Source organism: Lindgomyces ingoldianus (assembly GCF_010093535.1).
Source record: "Lindgomyces ingoldianus strain ATCC 200398 unplaced genomic scaffold BDR25scaffold_37, whole genome shotgun sequence".
Taxonomy (NCBI): domain Eukaryota; kingdom Fungi; phylum Ascomycota; class Dothideomycetes; order Pleosporales; family Lindgomycetaceae; genus Lindgomyces; species Lindgomyces ingoldianus.
The window spans coordinates 200,413-222,266 of NW_022985198.1; the positions used below are offsets into that span (position 1 = coordinate 200,413).

Here is a 21,854-nt window from a genome sequence, read left to right on the forward strand (position 1 = left end):
ATAAACAATTCTTTCAGTTCCCCCATCCCAGAAAACATCTGCCGTCTTCAGCCATTAGGGCGTCCTTGGGCCACTAGTAGAAGACATGTAGGAAATCAGAGACTCGCATATCGGTCCTCAAGCTAACATTGACCTTTCCAATAAACACGATTCCAGACTCCCAGTCTTTGGCGTAGTCATAATTATAGTTGCATCTACTTCAGCATTGTACCCTTCGGCCTCGAAGATATTAGCGAGGCAGGAGTCTTCGATTTTCTTAATCATGTCGGAACCGGAATACAGTGTCGTCGTCTCACTCTATGGTGAGAATATTCTTTCCGTGCCCCATAAACGATTCCTGGTAAGGCCGGCATTGCTTACGAAGTCCGTCACAGAACTTGCGAACAGGCAAGGGCCATTAATTTTCCGGGCTCTGGCATCTTGTATACTTCAAAGATCCAGGCATGGCAGGATGCCCAGTCAAACTCGTGTCGGGGCACACGATAGAAGTTTGCGAACATAAAGATTGACCGAACTCTACAGGTAGTTCCCGCGTGTCGCTGACGCAAACGAGAAGATACCAGTCAACAGCTAGTAGCTTAGAGGCAGACTCAGAACCTTAGAAGCTTTTTAGAGACCTTCTAATTGTCGATGCCTTCTGCGCGTTTGTGTCGCCTAGTGGAGGAAGCGCCCTGTCTAGATGCGGGTCGAGATCTTGTCGTTTTCGGCATCCTTTCTTAAAGAGAATTGTTACAAGCGATGGGATGGAGATGAAATGGCTGAGGAGGTACAGAAATGAAATCAATAGATGAAGAAGGTCTGGCGGAAATCGCTGAAGTTGACGACACCATAAGATGCAGATCATCTGCGAAAACAATTAGTCAGTACTCCAAGCTATACATCTTCTTTTTAACGTGGCGAATACGCCTGCTTATCTTTCACCTCCTTCCAAAGGCTACCGTTGTACAATTACCATCGACATAAAGACATGTCGTCGTCTTTCCTACCCAACGCTAGGAGATATCGTCGAGTCCCAGCAAAGGTTCATCATGAGTCAGGATGTGGCTTCATGAAGCAATAATCAATCGTAGAGTATGGGCTAATATTGGGATCAAAGTTTGTGACGCCAATCCGTTATCTATTACGGCTTTACATGGTCATTACAAGCTGGAGGAAGGAGTATATCTGTTGTGCCGGGAAGCGACCTCGGCTGGACTATTGAATTCCCCACAACGCCAGGTCACTCCACCATCATATCCACCTTCATCATCCCCACCGGTGTCAGCCAACGCCTGACGTCCCGTATCTTTCTCGGATCCGAACGAAGACACTGCCTAAATGCCTACGATGTCGTAAAAGAGGAGCCAACAATGGTTACATCTAAAACACGTAAGTAACTGTAACGCCACAGTTACTCCAAGGCTCGCTAGTAATTACTCATCAGCCATCACATCAACTCATCAACCCTGGAACCGTCAGTTCTTCGGATGGTGGTCACAATTCAACTTTCTTCGGTGCCGAGTCCCGCACCCCGCGCACTGGTGGGGGTTTCTAGACATCGCACCACTTGTGAACGCCCCTTGAGTCCCATCGCAATAGGCTTCCATCCACAGTCAATTTTCGTGCTAGTGAGATTGGGGGGGAAACCCCTCACTGGTATCTGGTCGGCTACGACGCAAGGGGGCGGCGGAGAGCCTTCCAACGACTCAAATTGTCCCTCGTGCAAAGTGTGGTTGTACCTGACCAGGTCTCCGGGATTCTGAGGTCTCAAGACGGACAATTAATCTTCCAGACAGACTGAGAACAAGGCCTCGAAGTCCGAGAACAGTTCTGATTCGATTGAAGAATCCTGGATCCAACAACCTAGTGGCTTGAAACATCAACATGCAGGGCTCAGCTCTGCCCTTGGAACGCCACGCAGGCGCTTGCGGACTCGAACCCACGAACTGCTGCTTGACTGCAGAGAAAAACCGGGGCTAAATGTGCCCCGCTAAGCGAACTCCACATCTGCTGCCACCAGCATATCAAGGGCTCTTCGGTCTGCCTTCCCCTTCCCCGCGAGTTGACCGCGCAGCCCCGATAGTGATCTCTTCCAGGCGTCCCATGGTTCCAAAGATTTCTCCAAATTTATCTACGGGAGAGCTTTGAAGTTCGCACGTTTTCGCACCGTGGACCTTAGGCTCAACACTTCAACTCGCCAAGTGAGTGGCCTCTTCCTTCTTGGGCGTCGAGCTCGCACCTGGTTCAATACTTTCCCACGTGGCCGCCTCATCGTTTATGACCCTCAAACATGGATTCGGGCCTTTCCGAGCGCATGGACAAAACCCTGCAAGAGCTTCTTCCCAAAGCTGCTGCAGCCGTGGCTACACCCAAGAACTATGATCCTTCAACTGCAATTGATCTGTCAAGCGCCCACAATGCGGTCATTCGGGACGAACTCCAAGAGTTCTTTAAAACCACAGTAGAGGATAGACTCACAGTCGATGTAGGTCTTCAAGCATATCTCCTTTACGTATTGACACTCCTCAGGCATTTGACTTGCCCGACACAATTGGCGGCGACGTCGCTCTTCGCCAGGCCCTGACATCGTTCCTAAACTCATACTTCAACCCAATACATGCCCTAACCCACGAGCATATCGTGCTCACCGCCGGGGCAAGTGACGCGCTCGAGAACTTGGTCTATGCGGTCTGTAACGATGGCGATAGTGTCATTGTTCCAGGTCCTTTCTGGTGTATGTCGTCTACTTTGCAATTCCCTCGCTGCTCAAATGCATGAGCCTTCGACTGACCAGACTATCTAGATGGGTTTGAAGGAATCCTGAAGTCTCGGCCGGGTGTCAATATTATAGCAGCTCATCCGCCAACCTATCAGAACCATGACAACTACCTCATTCCGTCTCTTCAGGCGGCATACGACTTCTCGGCTGATAAATCACGGATCAAAGCGGTCATCATATGCAACCCACACAATCCATTGTCGCAATGCTATCCCAAGAAGACGCTCGTAGAGTGCATGGAGTTTTGCCAGGAACGTGGACTACACCTCATTTCGGATGAGCTCTACGCCCTTGCCTCACTCAAGGGTACTTCAAACAACGGCACACCATTTGTATCTGCCTTGTCTTTGACGGAGCCATTGGTACCATCTGGGGCTGTAAAGGTTGATCCAAGCCGCGTCCATGTTATTTGGAGTCCAAGTAAACTCTTTGGCTCGAGCGGATTCAGAGTTGTAAGTTCATGTCCACAGCCTCGCGCTTAACCTACCTCTAATCTCCATAGGGTTGTGTTATATCGCAGAGCAACCCCCAACTCCGCCAGGCTCTTTCTCTCCTGACCTATTGCCACACGAACAACATCGCCTCGCTGTATCTAACATCCCTCCTCTCTTGGTCCCAACTTCCAACCCTCCTGGCCTTGAACTCTGAGCGACTGAGCGAGTCATACCGCGTACTTGCCGAGGCACTACAGCGATGGGACGTCGACTTCGTTCCGCCCACTCACGGTATATTCCTCTTTGCAAGGTTAGCTAAAAAGGCAAAGACAGTTGAAGAAGAGATGAGCTTCTTCAATCGACTGGCTGCCCACGGTATTCGTGTGAGTCCAGGTCGTTTCTACAATGGCGTGGACCCAGAGCTTGCTCAGCTTGGGTGGGCAAGGATACGGTTTTCCATCCCGGTTAATGACATGTCGGCGGCAGTAGCTCATATTTCAAGCTTTCTTGCGAAGGAACTTTAGGAGGGGAGTTTTGTCGAGGCTTCAACCACCCACTTCCTCTATCACCCACTTCCTCTATCACTGGCGGGTCTATTAAAAACCCCGATCGAGGTCTTTCATCGAGAGTTATCTGCGGTCAGGCTCCGGTCCTGTCGAACGGTTCTCACCAATTCAATCAGAAAGTGACAAGTCATGTCCCCACTACCGAGCAAGAGATCCACGCTCGTGTTTTTCATTCCAGCACGAGTCAGTGACACAGTCCGGTCCGGATGGGGATTGCTTGCTTCGATTCTGGAAGCGCCGATGTGGGTAGTGTGCGAGTAAGCGGCGCGGTCAATCACCTACCAATTCAGTAACTCCAATTCGTCTAGCATCGCGTATATGCATGTCAGACTTCTCGTCACTTTGACTTGCCACCGGTTCCAGAGTCTCGGGTCTAAATTCACTTCCCACGCTGTGCAGCAATCTATCTGCGGCGCCGGCAACAGATCCCTTGCATCTCCGTGAACATTGGTCTTGGCATCGGAATTGCTTCATCCGTGGAGTCCTTCAACTCGCTCTCTCGACCAGCCAGTCAAGCCTCGGCTTCTTAGCTTATACCTGAGCAAACGCAGAAAACCGCTGGTGGTTGAAAGGAGATCTCGCCAAGGAAAATCATTCCGGATTCGGATCAGTGCAAATCACAAGCAACTCGCGTTTGCGCTAGAGCATCGTCCAGCAATGCTAAACTGGCTTGAACTATCTTTCCTGATAAGAAACCTAATCTCAGTGGGCAATATAAAATTGAGTTCCTCGATGCGCCACAGCTGCACGACTTGCTGATCTCGGCCCCTCACTTCCTGTGCCACAATTGCGGGGTCCATGAGATAGGCGTCTCCTTACTTTCAGCTTAAACACGCAAGTGCTACAACATTAAGTTTTCCTAACCTCTCAATTGATATTCGTTCGAGGGTTCAGGAGCTAATTACCATGGACGGCTCTGAGCTCACTTCCCAAATTTTAGCGCTGGTAGATGCCGGAGCTGGTGGACTTGATGAAGGTCAACGACTCCGTCTGCTCGCAGCATGCAACAAGTTGAGAGACACGCTGCAAAGTCCCATAGAAAGGACGATTCAAACTATGCTTGGTGTATGCTCTCGTCTTGTCTCCCAGCTAGTCGGAAAGGCTTAAAAAAGACTTCAGGGCCATGATCCCATCGCTCTTAGATTAGCTATCGACCTCGGGCTCCCAGACATCGCTCTTGCAAATAACGGTCCTATAACTATTGAAGAACTAGCAGGGAAGAGCAAAGCAGATATCGCTCTCGTTCGTAAGTACCCCTACCTCAGATAAAACTCACTCTTCTCAGCCCATACTGTCCAGGCCGCATAATGCGCTTCGTCTCCTGCCTCGGAGTCTTCTCAGAAGTCGACGTCGACACATACACCGCGACACCTTTAACCGGCACCTACTCCACCAGTTCTCCCATGCGAGAAGTCGTCATCCATCTCTCAACCGCCGAACCCACAATCGGTAGGCTCCCCGACTACTTCGCGGAACGCGGGTGGCAGAACCCAGATGATGCCCTCAATGGCCCGTGGCAATTTGCCGAGCATACCACAGACCAGTACTGGGAATGGCTTGCTAAACGAGAGAGGTTGCAGCGCGCTTTTAACATTGTGATGGGCATGCAGAGGAAGATGAGAGGGGAAGACTGGTTTGAGTTTTTTCCCGTGGAGGAGAAATTATCAGTTGGTGATGTGAATGAGGGGGGAGTTGTGTTTGTTGATATTGGGGGTGGTTTAGGCCATGACCTCGTGCGGTTTAAGACTCGATTCCCGGAACTCCGCGGGAAGTTCGTGCTAGAGGATCTTCCATCCGTGGTTGCGGCTGCTAAGGACCTCCCAGCGGATATAGCAACTCTAGGTCACGATTTCTTCATCCCGCATCCAGATGAGATTAAGGGCGCGAAGGCGTATTATCTTCGGACCATCCTACATGATTGGCCTGATAAACAAGCACTCGCTATCCTGGCCAATATCAAAGATATCATGGCCCCGAACTCGCTGTTGCTGATCAACGAAGGAGTTTTAGCGGAGAAAGGCGTGAGCTTGTTTGAGGCGAGACATGACTTCCATATGATGGCGAGATTCTCAGCGTTGGAGAGGACGGAGAAGCAGTGGAGGGTTTTGTTGGAAGAGGCGGGGTTTGAACTGGTTCAGATATGGAGGTCTGAGCAAGTTGCGGAGGCGAAAGGAGCGTTGATGGAAGTTGTTGTTAGGAAGTAGCGAGCTCGCTAGCAATTATGCAGCATTTCAAACTGGAAGTTTACCTTCCAACCCTGCCTGCATCCGCACGGCGGAAAGTCAGGCATATACTATTTCTATCAAGCGGGGAGACTAGTATCGAGAAATTGTCTAATCTCCTATTCTTATTTCACGATCCCCTAATGTATTTCTCATTCCTAATCCGCATCTTCACTCCTGAAGCTCGTTCCCCCAACATTTTTAAAGTTAGAGAGCGCAGTTCGCCTTCTTTTCCGTCTAGCCTTCCCAAGTCCATTATAAAGTAAACGAAGCAGCGACGACTTCCAAACGGGCAAATCGTTTCCTTTCCCGTTCTCGACATATCCTGTTCTCGACATATCCTGGTACTAAAGTTACAAGCAGTAAGATATCTAAAAAGGTAAGCACGAAGGTCGGGAATACGATTCCTTCAATTCGACCTCTGTGCAGACAGCAGCTCGGAGGGCATCATCCGTTGCGCGTGAAGGCACTGTATTGTTCCATTTCCGGCCGCCCTACTTTCGGCCCTCCCAATCTTGAGCCGCCAGTCTGAACGAATTTGCTGCTGCTTCAGCTAGTCGGTTCACGGCTGCTAATATCAAAGCGTTGTCGCAAATCTTTTTATTAAAGAAAGTATTAGTGTGCACTATCGACATTGTAGACATGGATTGGGAACTAGCAGTGGTGTGCAAAGAATGTGGAAAGGTGATTTGTAGGATTAGGCTAAAGCGCCTATCCATGTGGAAGAGAAAACTTGTATAGACGCTGATATTTGGTCAGAGACAAAAAATTTGGTCGGGTTTTGGCACGTTTTCAGGGAGTAGGGAGAAGATTGCTGGCCTATACATGGTTGTCAAGACTTAGGCAAGGGCTATTAATGATGATGATGTCGTCTTGCTAGGCTCGACCATGTGCTGGTAGGATGGTGGGACAAGGTTTTTTTTCTAACAACTCCGTTTGATACATGCCAACGGAGATTCTTAATACACGGATAGAAAAAGCATTCAGGGTCCATACTTCAATACAAGAGCTGCATAGACCCAACGAAGCATGAGTGACCCCATGCAAGGCCTAAAATTTGTAATACCTCGTCGAGAGATCCACCAGTAACTTCCAATCTGCCCTTTTCGGGTTTGAAAGTCCAGAGCTCGTCTTTTCCAATGGCGGTTCCCAACGCACCATACGGCTTTAGTACAATCGCACATGATAGGGGTGAATGAGCAATTGGGATAGTTACACGAGTTCCATTGCTAACCTGTTGAAAGGGGGCGGATTGATTGGGCTGTTGAGTGAGTGGGCCTATTCCAAGTGAAAATATAGGGTTGGGGACAATGGGGAACGCTTACGGAACACATCTAGAGTAACTGATTCGCGGATGGGTCGAGCCATAAAATGCGTGTGACAAAAAAAGGCTCTAATATTGCGAGATATGTACTGTGACCGAAACGGGAACGAAAGAAAATCAGTCAGAGGCACATATCCGTACCAGAATTCCAAACTTTTGCCTTTAACCCACAGCATTCCGCACCACCCATCTCTTTCCACCCACTCTGCAAAGAATCCTGCACCAGAACACTCTTATTAACCTCCTGCCTACTTTGCGGTACATCTAGCGCGGGGTTCTTATCAAAAAAATCTGACGGCTTGAGACTGATCGTTATGATCTCGACCGGCATCACTGGGTAATCCTCTACCCTTGGATTATGCGTCATACCGAAGGTATGCCAAAGAACAATATCACGATCCCGTACGTCCTCGTTTCTAGATGCGTAGTCCTGCACACCATCGACCTCTGAGATGGATTGATTCGTCCATTTCCCCCCGGCCCAGAGATTGCCATCTCGGTAGCGGGTTACCCAGATGTGGTGCTCGGCGAAGCGGGCGCGGCGGCGGGCGACTGAGTCGGGGCCAGCGAGAATGAGTTGGCAGGGTTGGGGGACAAGTTTGTAGCCGACAGTATTTCCGGACACAGGGTTTATGACGCTCTCGTTTACGATTTTGAAGCAGCGGTTTGTGAAAGGATTAGCATCGGCGTGACCAGAGCGTTCGAATATTGTCTTCATGACGCGCCAGGCATTTCCATGGGGATTCTCTTGTTCTGACTGGGAAATAGCAATTGACTCCTCTTGTATTATGCTGTTCTCGGGGCCATCAAGCATGGGATCGATCCTCAGGCAAAACAGGTGCTGATGATTAGTTGCAAGTACCCCGGGAGAAACCACATTTCCCCAATGCGATGTTTTGCCAACATCAATCAAGGATGTAGACATGATACCAGTAGCGCGAGTCTCAAATTCTATGTTACCATTTTGCATGAAGACCCAAGCAAAGACATACTCATAGTTCCCAACTGTGAGGATACTTTGGATAACGAGATTCCGTGCTCGGGTGATAGCTGGATGCTGGGTTCGGTGGTTTGTGTGCTTCCACCCAATTCCACCGTCTTGTTCATGGAGACATATTACGTTCTCTGCCTTCACGGGATTTCCTTTGTCGTCATTTAGCCACCCGTTAAAGTACTTGATGCTTCCTAAACAGTCGCAGCCGAGGGATAGAGTGTTCGCCGTGCTTCCTGCTCCAGCATCACCGACATCGAATGCTTGCTTTCGATGATACGGGCTCCTTGGATCTAAAGTAACAAAAGAACCCCGCTTAGTACATGCTGGCTTGAATGCTGAGGGTTTACTTACCTCCGTAAGGAACCGTCATCTCGCTCATACTCAGCCTGTAGAAGAGGGGTCTACCATCATACCGTATATCATGCAATGTCATGCCTTCACGGTAATGGAATCCGACTCTGAAGCTCCATTTCTGCCAATAAATGCAGTTCTCGTCCGTGACCGTGAAGCTAGGACCCTCCGGTTGAACAATGTGCAAGGGTTTCACATCTTGCCGTGGACACTCTTTTTGAATCTCGTGATAGTATTCATGCTCAACACAGTGAGCCATTGGATGTGTACCACTAGTGTAGTAAGCAAGACAGTCTTCTTTTCCCCCGGTTGCTAAGGCATCTATTCGCACGACTTTCCCAAGAAACACGTCTAGAACGGCCGAGAATGGCAGAGGGAAGGAGTACTGGTTACTGTCGGGATGATTATGAGGCGCACGAACGTAAAGAAGAGATTGGATGAGTTTGTGAGTATCACGGGTTGAGTCTCGGTCGGCTCCGTACATCCAAGGGTCACACTGAACAATGGCGTCCTTTGGAAGATTAAGCTTCATTACCTCTTTGATGACCATTGGATCTGAAAGAATCTTCTGCATGGACTCCCTTGCTTCGACCCTGGTAAACTTTTTAGAATTGGTGCTTGGAGTATAGCAACATGGGGTTACCTGTCGATAGGACCATGCTGGCCTGGTGCAGGGAGGTTGCGTTCAACTTCGGTGTTGCTATCCATGCTGACCACGCTCTCCACTACCCTCATTTCGTTGTCACAACTCCATATGACGCTCAAACAGCGTGGGACAAACTGCCTTTCTCTGAATTGAATACCGGCCGCTTCGGCATCGAGATATGGTAGTAATAAGGCCTTCGGAGGCTCGTGAAGCGAGATGCTTTTGAACCTGATCAGGGTATTTGTCCCATTCTCTGCGTCACTTTTAGCAACGCCTTGTTTAACGATAGCACTTGCTCTCGATATCTCCTCGTCTGTGATCTGATGAAGTGGATGAAGTCGTCGTGCCATTGTGGGATTTAGCTAAAAGAAAATTCCGAGGGCACCCAGAGAACCGAATCGTAGATAAATTCGTCGATAGAGGCTTAGATGTCTATTTTCTCGAGGGAGTCATTGATAGCATAGTCCAGGAAAAACGCCCTATTGTCAAAGCATGATTCGAGCGCGTTCATCCAGAGAGACATGACAAATAATGAGGGGTTGACTGACATTTTTCAGCACCGGGCCGCGCGTGTAAAGCGTATGAAGCTGGTGAGCGAAGAAAAGTGGGTGGAGAATTCGGATATGGACGATTACCCAAGTCACTTATCGAGCAGTGCTTATTGGTGCAGAGGTCGACACATCGTTATCTAACCACATGATCTACTGATAGTTCTAGGAGCCGGTAATTAAAAAAAGCGATGTATTAGTTATGTCCGTCTATCGAAACTATGATAAATGTTGAACATAGGCCCATCAGTGATATTCAATTGAGGACATGTACGAGCATAGAGGTCTTCGTTCTTCTTTTCTTCCCCCTTCTCTCTCAGCTCAGACCTTTCAACTTTTAACATTCGTCCTTCTTATCACGAAATCCCACCCCAATTCTCAACCCCTACGCAGTAGCCTCACCTATAGCCTCCATGGCCTTCGAAATAGCCTCCATTCTCTTTCCTATCATCTCGGTGAACTTAGGCCCCGCAAAATCCCCCCAAATGTCATCTCCAACATCGAAATTCCCCTCTGGAAAAATGGCGACTGCTCGCGACGCAATCTCTTCATTCCCAGCCAATCTTAACACCGCATCGACCACGCCTTCCATTGGAGCAAATCCGAAGATATTCGCGGTAGCAGTGAGGTCCGTCGTCATTGGTGTCTTCACATACCAGGGGGCGACGAGGTTGATTCGGACTTGAAGATCTTGCTCGAAGCCATGAGCACGGATGCTGTGGAAGATACCGCGGACACCAAATTTCGACATAGAGTAAGTTGTGCTGGGGGCATATCCCATGTATCCTACTACAGACGCCAGAAGCACGATGGATTTCTTGAAGGGAATTGAGGCGCTCGGGGCGGGAAGACGAAAGTAGTGGAGCGCGAGGTAGCAGCTATAGTATACACCACGAAGATTAACGTCTACACTGCTAAATCCTGGTTCCGGGGGGTGAGAGTCAAGAGAAGGTACGGTGTGTGCCACCATTTCGAAAAGATTCTTCTGCGCAAGGACCCCTGCGTTGGGGAAGGCGATGTCTAGCTTCCCACCTCCAAACTGAACGGCCGATTTGAAAGCCTTAGCTTGGGCTTCATAGCTTGTAACGTCGCACTGCACGAACTGGACTTTGTGGCCCATGGACGTGAGCTCCTTAGCTATTGCCTGACCTGCTTCTTCCTGGAGATCCACCACGGTTACAACAGCCCCATGTTTAGCAAATGCTTCAACACACGCAAGACCGATGCCACTAGCTCCGCCCGTTACGAGGACTGATTTCCCCTTGAGTGTGGAGGTATCCAAGGCCGCAGTAAAGTCGACTACAGGAGTTCGGGGCCACGTCTTGTCTGCCATAGGAGAGATTGAGGAAGTCATCGTGATTGTAAGTTCGAGGTACTGCGAGATGGTTTGAGGTTGCAATGGAAAGAGAAGTGAACCGTTGGAGATTATGTATTAGCCAAGTAGTTCTCAAAATCTTCGTGGTGCACCGATCGTGCCTTCTATTGACGAAGAGAGAAGTGGTGGAACGTATCCTACTTTACACTGGCACCCAAGGAATGATAACGAAGGAGTTAGCCTCAAGATGGTAGAAGAAGTCTACCACTTAATATGACTAGTTCAAATATCCATACTTCTAGTGAGCGAGCTAGACTAATTACAGCGGTGTTTGTCGATAGAATCAGTAAGAACGCCTCAGGAACACAAGTCTCCCTGACACGTCCCGTCTTTATGTGACATGACATGGCACATGACATGGCACATAGTATGCGAAAGTCCCATTTTGATGGTCCAATCGTTGCAGAGGACTGAGATTCTAACCGAGATACCTTGGTAAGGATTCTTAATGCACACTCCTTTCAGGATTGCGGGGAAGCTTTGTACCCCGCATCATTCAGGCCAAGCCTCCGAACATCAGCTCCAACGACGTTCGGCATATTTTCAGGCGTCCTGTCCATGGGTCTAAAGGAGCCATCTCACGAAGAGTTTCTAATTGGGACAAGCGTATGAGATGCGACATCTGAAACGTAGGACTAACCCTCGTGTGATTCTGGGTCCTCCAATTGTAAGTCTCCATTCCGCAAAGCCGTCAAGTGATCCGCTCTATTGGGAACTGAGGACAAGAGGGGGCCCTAACATCCAGTTTGCCGGAAAGACTTTTTCCCTTGCCACTGTCATCTTTGTCTCCTGTTCAGCTGAAGGTGGCCGAGCAAAGTCACGTGTGGGCTGAGCCTCCATGGCGCTCTTCAGCTCCCTGTTCAGACCTCATCACAAGCCAAACCTATTTTAGCAGCCCAATCGAGTGGTTGGGAGATCGGGAGACTGTAAAAACTTTTCCCGTATTGGTGGCAAACTCATAGAATGTTTTAGTCCAGCCCGACTAAGTATAGCAGTGGCGGGGACTTCGACAGAGCAGAGGCGGGGCAGGAAGATGGCCAGAAAGAATATATAATAGTAGTGAATAGGGCCTCTTAAGCAAGATCAAGTATATCAACACCCATAAATATCAAATCATTTTAAAAAGCCGAAACCGAAACGATTACCGAAAAATCTATATCAATCTCACCATGATCGCGTCTAAAATCCTCCTCTTCGCCCTCCCCATTCTTCCCATCTATGCCGCCAGCTTTGAGTGCCAGTGGCCGGGGCACTGCGTTGGAGCACAGTGTTCCAGCTACGACGATTGCTCTGACGACTTAACCTGCGAAGATGGCCAATGTCTGGTGGCAAACGCGCCTGTCGATCCCTTTACCATATCTTTGTCCACTTGGAATCGACACTACTGTACGTTTGCCCCTGAGGGTTGCCACCACGATTGCGAGCAGTGGAGCCGGTGCTACGACTTTACCGATCTCCTGGTGACTGGCGAACACTTCAACGTTGGAACTGGCAACATACAACTGGAAGTGAGGGATGAAGCGAGCAACACACTAGTTTGGTCGACGATCGGGAACGCGAGGGAAGACACTGGGAAAGTGAGAGGGAGTTTTAGGATGCAGACTCCACTTGGCGCATCCTTCGCCCTGTCCGAAACAAACGCTTATGTGAAGGTCCTGGATATAGAGAGTGGCCAGTGGTCGGAACCAGAATACTTCGCGTACTTGAAGGATGCGGACCAGTAAAGGGATGTAACTGAAAATGGGTATCGAAGTCCATGTATTCATTCGTTTTCCTGCATTTTGTCCGAGAATTGCATTTTCCTGTCATCTTCTAAAGCCTGTCCTTTGTTTCAGCCCATCTATAGAATAATTAGCGATCGATCTTGCAGAGAAAGTTTTCGATACCTTACATGTATCACAATTGATTCCATCTGACGGGAGAGTTTGAATTCATGAGAGGCTAATGAACCACCCCCATTCTTTGAGCACGTCTTCCCAGTCTCTTCTCTTCTCTCCGTTCAGAACAGGCCTCCATACCTCCCGAAGAACTGTCTGTACATCGCCGACGTTTTCGTACCGATTTCGCTCCTGGATCGCTTTCAGTCGTTGGGAGCATTTCGTAATCTCTTCCTCAGACTCTAGTTCTGAACCAGCAAGGAATATGGGATAAAGCAGGCTTGAGTCGGCCGGGCTTCCTGGCGGTATCCTAGATATGAACTGCCACGCCCGGGAAGCTAATCCTGGGACAAGCAATCTGTGCGCTTCCGAACTCCGGTAGAGTTGAATGAGCGCAGCGATGCGACAAGATTCAGCGAGTGCGATGAGGTCGAGCGCAATGGGCATGTCGATGTTCTCAAAAGAAAATGGGCTCTCATATTTCCACTCTTGAATTTCGCGTTCAGTCGCAGCAAATGCCGCCTCGGAGATTTGCGGGAAAGCAGGCGTTGGGGTCGTCACATACTGAATGCGGCATATCAAGGAATAAAGATAGTATGATATTCCCATGAGCGGGTCGACAGTGGTAAGCATTGCCGTTGGCGGGATCTGGAAATGCCAAGGATCTCTTTCGTTGAGAGAAAGTGGATTGGTCCTTGACACACTAGTCATCACCGATGCCATAACATCATGGTATGTGAAGTGTCTCCGAAGGGACTCAATTTCCCAAGAGTTCAGGAAATCGTTTTCTGAGTACATGGAGTTGAGGATTCTTCGGACGCTCTGTAGCTGAGCAAGCCACCGAGTACTTTTGGTGCCATTCAGTGCTTCAAGGCCAACGAGGAGAAGAGTAACGGCGATGACTTGATAGACGTCCATTACCGGCTGACCAATCGGTGAGATCCGCCCCCTGAGGAAGGCATGACATTTGACCTGGTGTTGGGATGATAGGTTTCGAAGGTGTTGGGCTCTATCGGGGTTAGCAGTCCGCCTGGCCAGCTGAGCAGAGGACAGAGCTATGACGGCGTCCAACACCCCTTCAGACTCTAGGGCCATCGGGATGTACAGTCTTGTGTAGAAGCTTGACGGAGTGGTCGCTACAGATATACTCGGAACATATGCATCGATGTAGTAGCTTAGTAAGTGTCTTTTTTCGTTACCCTCGTCTCCGGTAAATGCTGACCACGGATCGACGGATCTCCTCAGAGTGCACATCGCAGATTCTGAGGCAGGAGTCGCAGATCGCGTGGATGTTTCGGTAACGATTTGACGCTGTGTTTGCCATTCACACTTCACGTTGAGACGCGTGCAATTCTGGCAATCTGGGCGTTGGCCATCGCAACGCTTTCTCCGAACACGGCCTACCAAGCCATAAGCTTCGGTCTGACGTAGGCTTGCCACTCTCAATATTTGTATCACTCACATGTCAAGCAGCCTTGTCGCGATCGGGGAGCAAACTTGCGCTGCCTGGGGCGGGGCTCAGCCATCGCGCGCAACGCCGACAATGCTGCGGCGAACTGCTGATCGGTGACACAAAAACGGCTCGTATTGCTGCGCACAGTGCATTCGCTTCAGATGCGGTCCACAGCACCGGAGTTCCAATGAGGGCGACAAGTGTGTTTCAACCAGGTGGTGGGTACCAAGGGACAAAAGGGTGGAGTGAGGATGAGACGATAAAGTGAGCGATCCAAATATACCGCACGGACCAGGGTGCTAATAGAAATGAGGATTAGCGTTTCGGCAACTGGCGCGACCTCGGAAGTTCTTGAGCCGACGCTAGTCGCCCCCATTATCACCAACCTCGTCTTGCGAAAATCAAACAGGTATGCGTTTTTCTAGGGTACCAGCCCGCAGTTTCCTAGTCAATATAAGCCTTGGCCCGACATATTGCTGGGTGGTTCCGCTACGAATGAACAGCACCTTTCAGCACGCGCGTCAGACCCCACGTGCTCTGCGTGGGCTTTTGCATCCTTGTCTATTTCGTCTGTCTTTGGAAATACCTCCAATGTCATCTCCGACGATTCTTAATGCAATTGGCGATCGGTAAGATCTATAAAGATGGGCACATCGGTTCTTTGGAGGCGAGGGATTTCACTCCAGTCCGTCAAAATTAGGCAACATTGCCTCCTCACACTCAAACCCAATGAAGGGCTTTAAGGGGCTTGCGCTCATTGCTTGGGTAGAAATTGGTCTGGCTACTCGCAACGACTTCAATGTGCTGAAGCACTTAGGTGGGAGCAGCCCATGGTTTTCCGGTAAGAGAATTGCTCGAAAACAGCACAAACGATAGTCATAATAATACGTTGCAGGTCCTGAGTTGACAGGTATATCCTCTGAAGTCCCTTCGGGATGCGTTATTGATCAGGCCGCCTTCGTCTCGCGACATGGCAGCCGGTATCCGGATCAAGGTGCCTATAATGAATGGGTGAATCTCTCTTCACGGATTCATGCAGCCAAATTCGCCGTTCTCGACGAGAACCTCAAGTTTCTTTCATCCTGGCTACCTGTATTGAAGCACCCCGCCGAAGAGGTCGCCCAAATATCTACCACAGGGTACAAGGAACTGTACGATATGGGCGCCACGTACCGTCTTCGGTACCCCAATCTCTATGTCTACAACACCAATTTCACCCTCTGGAGTAACTACTACTCCTCAAGCCCGCGCGTTCGAGATAGCGCACGTCTCTTTGCGCGAGGGTTTTTGGGTCCCAATGCAACCGACCTAGGGTCAATATTTGCGATCAATGCCAGCGATCCCCGATCGTTCATGAATTCCCTTGCTCCCTCGGACCTTTGCCCTGCGTATTCTGACAACAGTGGCGGTATTCAGAAAGACACCTGGGATAACATCTATCTCCCGCCTATTCAGACGCGTCTGAACAAGCTCATCCGCGGAGACTTCCAATTCACACAAAAAGACGTCAATATCATTCCATACATATGCGGCTTTGAAACGCAAATTACAGGCTTCACTTCACCGTGGTGTTCCATCTTTACAGAGGAAGAGATTTTGCAATATGAGTATGCGCAGGATCTCCGTTATTGGTATGGTACTGGGCTCGGTACGGATATCGAAAAGTACATGATGGTACCTGTGCTGGATGGGCTTGTTCAGCGATTTGTGGATGGACCTGATGCGATGTATAAGAACTCAGATGGCTCAGCGTTTATGCCTCCCCAGCTCATTGCTGCTTTCTCAAACGACGGACAGATCAATCAGCTCGCAGCAGCAATTGGCGTGTTCGAAGATGAGAGCGATCTCCCTGCGAAGAGAATTCCGAAGAATAGATTATTCAAGGCGAGCAATTTCGTTACTATGCGTGGAACTATTTGCTTCGAGCGCCTTCTCTGCTCCGGTCAAAGAAATGGAAATGCGACCTACATGCGAATACGACTCAACGACGTCGTGTACCCCGTTGCTAACTGCCAGTCTGGCCCTGGGAAGTCTTGCCCGTTGGGCCAGTATCAGACGCTTGTGAAGAACAAACTCGAGCGCGCTGGAAACTTCTCGCATGCATGCCATGTCACGAATCCAGCCGTCCCTGCTAGAAGCAACAGCGCGACATTCTTTACCGATGTCAAGTTATCATTCGAAACCCTCGTCAGGCCGTAATGTACCAATCTGATATCCGTGGGCATATCAGCATATAATGTAATGTGTTGTTTTGCACCTAGTTTTAAGATGCTCTGTAGTGATTGGCTTCACCGCAGTATTCTAGCTTTCAAGCTTCCTCATTCAGCCCTACCTTTGGTGCTCGCGATATCAGTGAGCATAATTCCTGACAGTTCTGTCCATCCTGACTTTGAGTCATCAATGTCAACCCAGGAACATCGGAGGGCGCGTTCCACGCACACGCTCTGACATGAAGCGCTGAATAATGACAAACGGTCCGTGCGTAGAGCTCGTAAAGACATCCTCCTCACTCAGACTTACCAATCAGATGGCTCCATGTCAGCACCCCCCAAGCCACAACAATCCCCGCCGTGCATTTCTTTGACCGACGGAAACCTCAAAAGTTCATGGAAACCCCACGATTTGTTCGGAGCTCACATACAGGTTCTTAGTCTAAATAGGGCCATTCCTTTTATCGAGTGAACTTCTGCGGGAACCTTAACCGACGGAAAATCTGATCAGAAAGCGCACTATTAGTTAGGCGAATTTAAAGATGCAATTGGTCGGTTCAAGAGCACTAGTTCGTGTTTCGTATCGCATGCAGACTAAGTTTGACATGAGGGCGCACGCTTGTTCGCTAGAACAGGGAATGTGGAGGGCGTAGATGACAAAGTTAGGTGGTGACTGAATGAACATGACTCCGACATAGGAAGCAATTGCGAAAGTGATGGAGATGGCGAGTGTATAAAATGGCCAGGTGAGTCCCAAGGACTTGTTCAGCATCACCACCACTACTCCACTCTCTCCCAGCCAATCATCAACTTCCACCTCAGGCCTTCGGTCACGAGCATTATTAGACGTAGTTACCATATTATCATACCATTACAAGTTCGGTCTTCGTAACTTGACTTCAGCGGCTTCGGCTGGAAACTTTTCACACCATACTTCAACACAATACAAACCTTCACCCATCGTATCTACCGGGGTGACTACAACAGTCTCACAACCCATCAACCGCCAATACACCTTCCGAGCCCCAGGCTCTACTGCAACAGAAGCGCAAGCAGAGGCTACTTTTGGCGCATCATTCATATCTCTCCTCAATCTCCACCTCCATTCCATCTCCACTTCAAACGGCAATTCACCAAAAACTCACCATGGGTTCCCAAACCACCTACACCGCTTCAGCCATTAGCTCCGCCCGCCCCTCGTTCGAAACCACCAAAACAGGCACCACAACCTCAACAACCAGTCTCCTCTCCAGCGACCCTATAGCCTCAACAGGCAAGGCCAAAAAAGCGTGGGCGGCTATCAAGAAGCATGCAAAAGAGCACCACCGGAGTGTAAATGCGGCTTATGCAGCGTACTACGGGGCGGGCCAGATGAGGCCTCAGGTACAGCCGATGAAGGGCCCGCAAGGCACGAGGGAGTCGGCTGGTGGGCGGTTTGCTTGAGGGTGAGAGCGAAGGGGGGCGTTTCTTGGAGTTTGGAGATTGGGTTTTCAATTGCGAGGTTGAATGCATGATTGGAGTTTTGTTTAGGTACTAAGCCGTCATAGCATTAGGAAAGTATGATCATCGCTCAGGAAAAAAATTTCGTTCCAATATATCTAATACGTATTCAACTGTCAAGCGGTTGTTCGCCATCGTGGTGTGATTATGCTTCCATACGATTACGTATGGAGCCTTCGTCCATTCACGATGACATACTCCAAGCATGTCACTACGCCATATTTCCCTCCAAAGCCCCTCTGTTCTATTCGTCAGATGCAGCCTCCTCTCATGTATATAAATCCCTTCTCTCTTTCCTTGCCCCCATCCTTCCACACACGCCTTCCAAACAGCCTCACAAACAGCCTCAAAACATACTGCAAACAGATACCTGGTGGTATCTTTTCAGGAGGCTCTAAAATTATTGGCAGGAGAAACCATGTCGAACACTCCGAAGCTAAAGATTCTGCTATGCTTTCAAATATCAGGTATCCTTTAATAAATGGGGCGTATATTTCTCATGCAGGCATTTATGCAGGCATTTTCGCAGGCATTTTTCAAGGCTCTTAAAAACCCCCGCTCCGCAACTCCATGGCTGGTCTCTCTGCTTTCTGCGCTAAAAGGGTTCTCTGAAGCGCAATATCGAGCGCTTAAAAACCTGAGGCAAAGAGGATTGTGGAGAGGAACCCGGCAGCGAGTCTAAAATTTCACGCCTCGTCTTGAATCCTGGTCATCTTCAGACCTACCAGAGTACATAAACGCCCCCGGACTATGTTTCTCGTCTTTCTTTCCCGACCACCACCTCGGTTAGAGGCCTCAAAACCCGTAGGTGCCACAATTCATGTTTGTGGTTGACGTCCATGAAAAATCATATTGGAACTATTCTGTGCCTACCTTTTTAAGACTTAAAACTGTCTCGGCCTTCCGCACGTCTCCTACTGACAAAAAGCTCACCCACGAGATCTCTATGCCGACTAAAATCGAGCCTCTTAAAATGCTTCAACTTTGACTCACATGGCTGTGCTCCCAGCCACTTGTAATACAACAGTTTAGCAACAAGCAGTATGCCTCGTCCAGCAATCAAAACCAAGTCTTTCTATGCACGCCAACGTAGACCGAGAGAGACAGAAGAACTTGAATATATATATTCTACCTGTATCGAGAGATACCCCTCTCCGCTTAAGCTAGTCTTACAAGTGCGGCGCATTACATTGATAGCGGGCTTGTATATAACAAGCGTGGATACTGAGTGGGAGGAATGGATTGTAGAAGAAACCTCTTAAAGTAAAGCGCATATGGATTATCCAGAATGCAACTGAACTAAAATACCACGACCATGAATACTATGCCTGGAGCCACAAACTTCTCTCGATGCAATAAAACCATCTAACATTACGCCAACGTCCACGGTGGTATGGGATTGGAAAAAACTCGGTGGAATGCTCCGCATAATCATCATGGTTGGCTTATACAAAATGGACTAGAGCATGAAACATGGACTTCGAAATAAAATTTTTGACCTAAGACAAATGGAATTTTGGAACCGCTACGGCATTAAATGGATCAACTGGTGGATCTAACGAGCGAAACCATTGACCTAGCCTACTACGGGGTGTAGACTGGACTGCGCAAGGGAAATAAATGAACTACAACTACTCCATGTCCGAAGCAACGCTTTCCGCAATGTGATAAAGAAATTTTCATGATTCGTGAATGCTTTGGGAAGTGATCTTTGAAGATTGTGGTGATGGAAGGGTCATGTCAAGATGCAAGAGTGCGCGACGATTAAGTGCATCACGAACAGAACCCAATAGTAGGAATTTCGGATGGTATGTGGTCGCCTAGTACAAGATGTGGCTAGTATAGAGTTTATCTGTTTGCGAGAGAGGAGATATTGTTGAGGATGTTTATTTCCGTCTTGGATTGTGACTGTCACGCTTTACATTAGGTAATAGAATGAAATAGATGAAAAGCTGCTACCTCGCAGATTGGGAGAGCTTTTATTGGCAGAGATGCTATTGGCCATCACCCACCACGCGCATTGCCCTTCATGGACCCTCGGTCCACCAAGCCTGTTATATCGCACGGTGAGTTGGATAGCTGGCGGATGATAGAGGGCATATAGAGGCGCGAGGGGTCGATTAGGTGACGAGAGCTAAACTAGATAGATTGAGCGATTGTGTAAGATCTCATGGAATCTATCTCGCATCCTCTACGGCGCCGGTGACGCTCGTTTCGAAACCCGGCCCTCCCCAGCGCTCCAAGATTTCCACGATATCTTTGACCGGATATCCTATGTTGGCGTCTTTGGCAGCGATGTCCGTTATCCCCTAATATCCTCTGTATCTAGTCTCTCCCTCTCTGTAACCCAAGCCCCAATACATCCCCGCAGGTGCATTTCTGGCAACACGGAGGCATCACCGGAAAAGTGACCAAACAGGAGCCACTCATCATGGGCCACAAAGCTGTGGGCATCGTACACAGCATCGGTCCATCCATAACCAGCGTCCAGCCTGGTGACCGCGTTGCTAACGAACCCGGGTTTCCGTGTCGACAATGCAGGCTGCGTAAATCTGGACGGTATAACCTTTGTTTAAATATGCGGTTTGCGGTAGACCCGCCGCATATACAGGGTACATTGACACCCTTGTTAAAAATTCCAGACTCACTGGGTTTACAAGAGGCTGTGCTCGTGGAGCTCTTGAGTGTCGCAGTCCATGTGAACCGTCTCACAGACTTGCGACCTGTACAAAGCGTCCTGGTTCTAGACCCCGGTACCATCGACTTGATATGTGCGGCCGTTGCGAATGCGAATGCGAATGCGTTTAGTACAACAACGGCATGCATTGCTGATATCAAAGCCCCTAAATTAGACTTCGCGAAGACCTTCGTCACATGTTCGACAATCATCCCGGATCCGCACTCTAAGCCCGAACAAAACGCTTTCCGCTTCAAGCGCGAATATAGGCTCTCCGAAGGTGCCGATGTGGTTTGGGGTGCATAGGAGTCGAGTCGTCTGCGCAGACTGGAATATAGGCATCAGCCCTGGGGCAATCTTCGTGCAAGCCGGAGTGGGGGAACCACTACAAGCACGCCGCTGCTGGCTATGAGTGAGAAGGAAACTGTGGTCAAGATTTCATTCCGGTACGCATCTGGTGGTTACAAGCTTGCTCTGGAGTTCCTGGCATCGAGGATTGTAGCGGAGTCGTTAATTAGTAGTGCTATGCCTTTTGAGCATGCGAAGGAAGCGTAGGGGAAGAGAAGGAAGGGAGAGGGGACTAAGAATTTGATACAGTGGGTTCATGATTAACCAGCCTCAGAGAGATCCTTGTAATGCAATTGCAGGTCCGGGAATCACACTCATTTTTACCGCTTATTTGCTAGAGTTTTAACAGCTTTCCCAGTAGGATCCCTTACAGATCCTTTCTTTAGGGAGGCTTGATATGGGATAGATGCACACGAGGCAACTAGCCTTAAAACAAACGGTCTCCACTTCCATTTCCCATTTTCCGCGTTGTTATGCCTAGCAGTAGATACCAACGCGCTTCGAATTCTACCCTCAAGGTTTCTCGTACGCTGAAAAGATGGAAATAAGATGAATGTGTCCTCCTTACTAC

At 49.1% G+C, this 21,854-nt stretch overlaps 11 protein-coding genes across 11 annotated transcripts; 7 read left to right on the plus strand and 4 right to left on the minus strand.

Moving 5' to 3' along the window:
- Window positions 1-170: 170 nt before the first annotated feature.
- On the plus strand, window positions 171-550 carry BDR25DRAFT_82272 (uncharacterized protein). Its single transcript, XM_033699102.1, has one exon. The coding sequence runs from the start codon at window positions 263-265 to the stop codon at window positions 500-502; it is 240 nt and encodes a 79-aa protein (XP_033542528.1). The 5' UTR covers window positions 171-262; the 3' UTR covers window positions 503-550.
- Window positions 551-941, minus strand: BDR25DRAFT_82273 (uncharacterized protein). The gene has a single exon (XM_033699103.1). The coding sequence runs from the start codon at window positions 842-844 to the stop codon at window positions 599-601; it is 246 nt and encodes an 81-aa protein (XP_033542529.1). The 5' UTR covers window positions 845-941; the 3' UTR covers window positions 551-598.
- Window positions 942-2,269: 1,328 nt separating this feature from the next.
- BDR25DRAFT_318162 (PLP-dependent transferase) lies at window positions 2,270-3,716 on the plus strand (the record flags this gene model as incomplete). Its single annotated transcript, XM_033691729.1, has 4 exons — window positions 2,270-2,464; window positions 2,509-2,713; window positions 2,774-3,210; window positions 3,261-3,716. 4 exons carry the CDS (start codon window positions 2,270-2,272, stop codon window positions 3,714-3,716), a joined length of 1,293 nt encoding a protein of 430 aa, XP_033542530.1.
- A 732-nt stretch (window positions 3,717-4,448) lies between these two features.
- BDR25DRAFT_82290 (S-adenosyl-L-methionine-dependent methyltransferase) lies at window positions 4,449-6,036 on the plus strand. Its single transcript, XM_033699104.1, has 3 exons — window positions 4,449-4,823; window positions 4,878-5,004; window positions 5,058-6,036. The coding sequence occupies exons 1-3, from the start codon at window positions 4,665-4,667 to the stop codon at window positions 5,960-5,962; spliced, it is 1,191 nt and encodes a 396-aa protein (XP_033542531.1). The 5' UTR covers window positions 4,449-4,664; the 3' UTR covers window positions 5,963-6,036.
- A 1,389-nt stretch (window positions 6,037-7,425) lies between these two features.
- On the minus strand, window positions 7,426-9,405 carry BDR25DRAFT_378355 (uncharacterized protein; the record flags this gene model as incomplete). Its single annotated transcript, XM_033697539.1, has 2 exons — window positions 8,650-9,405; window positions 7,426-8,588 (listed from the first exon to the last, which is right to left on the minus strand). The coding sequence occupies exons 1-2, from the start codon at window positions 9,221-9,223 to the stop codon at window positions 7,426-7,428; spliced, it is 1,737 nt and encodes a 578-aa protein (XP_033542532.1). The 5' UTR covers window positions 9,224-9,405.
- Window positions 9,283-9,987, plus strand: BDR25DRAFT_360212 (uncharacterized protein; the record flags this gene model as incomplete). Its single annotated transcript, XM_033696211.1, has 5 exons — window positions 9,283-9,476; window positions 9,508-9,552; window positions 9,585-9,646; window positions 9,676-9,779; window positions 9,811-9,987. The coding sequence occupies 5 exons, from the start codon at window positions 9,283-9,285 to the stop codon at window positions 9,985-9,987; spliced, it is 582 nt and encodes a 193-aa protein (XP_033542533.1).
- Window positions 9,988-10,228: 241 nt separating this feature from the next.
- BDR25DRAFT_239161 (NAD(P)-binding protein) lies at window positions 10,229-11,176 on the minus strand (the record flags this gene model as incomplete). Its single annotated transcript, XM_033685662.1, has 1 exon — window positions 10,229-11,176. One exon carries the CDS (start codon window positions 11,174-11,176, stop codon window positions 10,229-10,231), a length of 948 nt encoding a protein of 315 aa, XP_033542534.1.
- Window positions 11,177-12,311: 1,135 nt separating this feature from the next.
- BDR25DRAFT_306489 (uncharacterized protein) lies at window positions 12,312-13,058 on the plus strand. Its single transcript, XM_033690636.1, has one exon. The coding sequence runs from the start codon at window positions 12,388-12,390 to the stop codon at window positions 12,940-12,942; it is 555 nt and encodes a 184-aa protein (XP_033542535.1). The 5' UTR covers window positions 12,312-12,387; the 3' UTR covers window positions 12,943-13,058.
- Window positions 13,021-14,782, minus strand: BDR25DRAFT_82310 (putative Zn(II)2Cys6 transcription factor-like protein). The gene is made up of 3 exons (XM_033699105.1): window positions 14,558-14,782; window positions 13,110-14,495; window positions 13,021-13,058 (listed from the first exon to the last, which is right to left on the minus strand). The coding sequence occupies exons 1-2, from the start codon at window positions 14,619-14,621 to the stop codon at window positions 13,150-13,152; spliced, it is 1,410 nt and encodes a 469-aa protein (XP_033542536.1). The 5' UTR covers window positions 14,622-14,782; the 3' UTR covers window positions 13,021-13,058; window positions 13,110-13,149.
- A 172-nt stretch (window positions 14,783-14,954) lies between these two features.
- Window positions 14,955-16,747, plus strand: BDR25DRAFT_336814 (acid phosphatase PHO12 precursor; the record flags this gene model as incomplete). The annotated part of the gene is made up of 2 exons (XM_033693135.1): window positions 14,955-15,389; window positions 15,444-16,747. The coding sequence occupies exons 1-2, from the start codon at window positions 15,278-15,280 to the stop codon at window positions 16,745-16,747; spliced, it is 1,416 nt and encodes a 471-aa protein (XP_033542537.1). The 5' UTR covers window positions 14,955-15,277.
- A 3,502-nt stretch (window positions 16,748-20,249) lies between these two features.
- Window positions 20,250-21,490, plus strand: BDR25DRAFT_336815 (GroES-like protein; the record flags this gene model as incomplete). The annotated part of the gene is made up of 4 exons (XM_033693136.1): window positions 20,250-20,324; window positions 20,424-20,555; window positions 20,630-21,226; window positions 21,356-21,490. The coding sequence occupies 4 exons, from the start codon at window positions 20,250-20,252 to the stop codon at window positions 21,488-21,490; spliced, it is 939 nt and encodes a 312-aa protein (XP_033542538.1).
- Window positions 21,491-21,854: the final 364 nt, after the last annotated feature.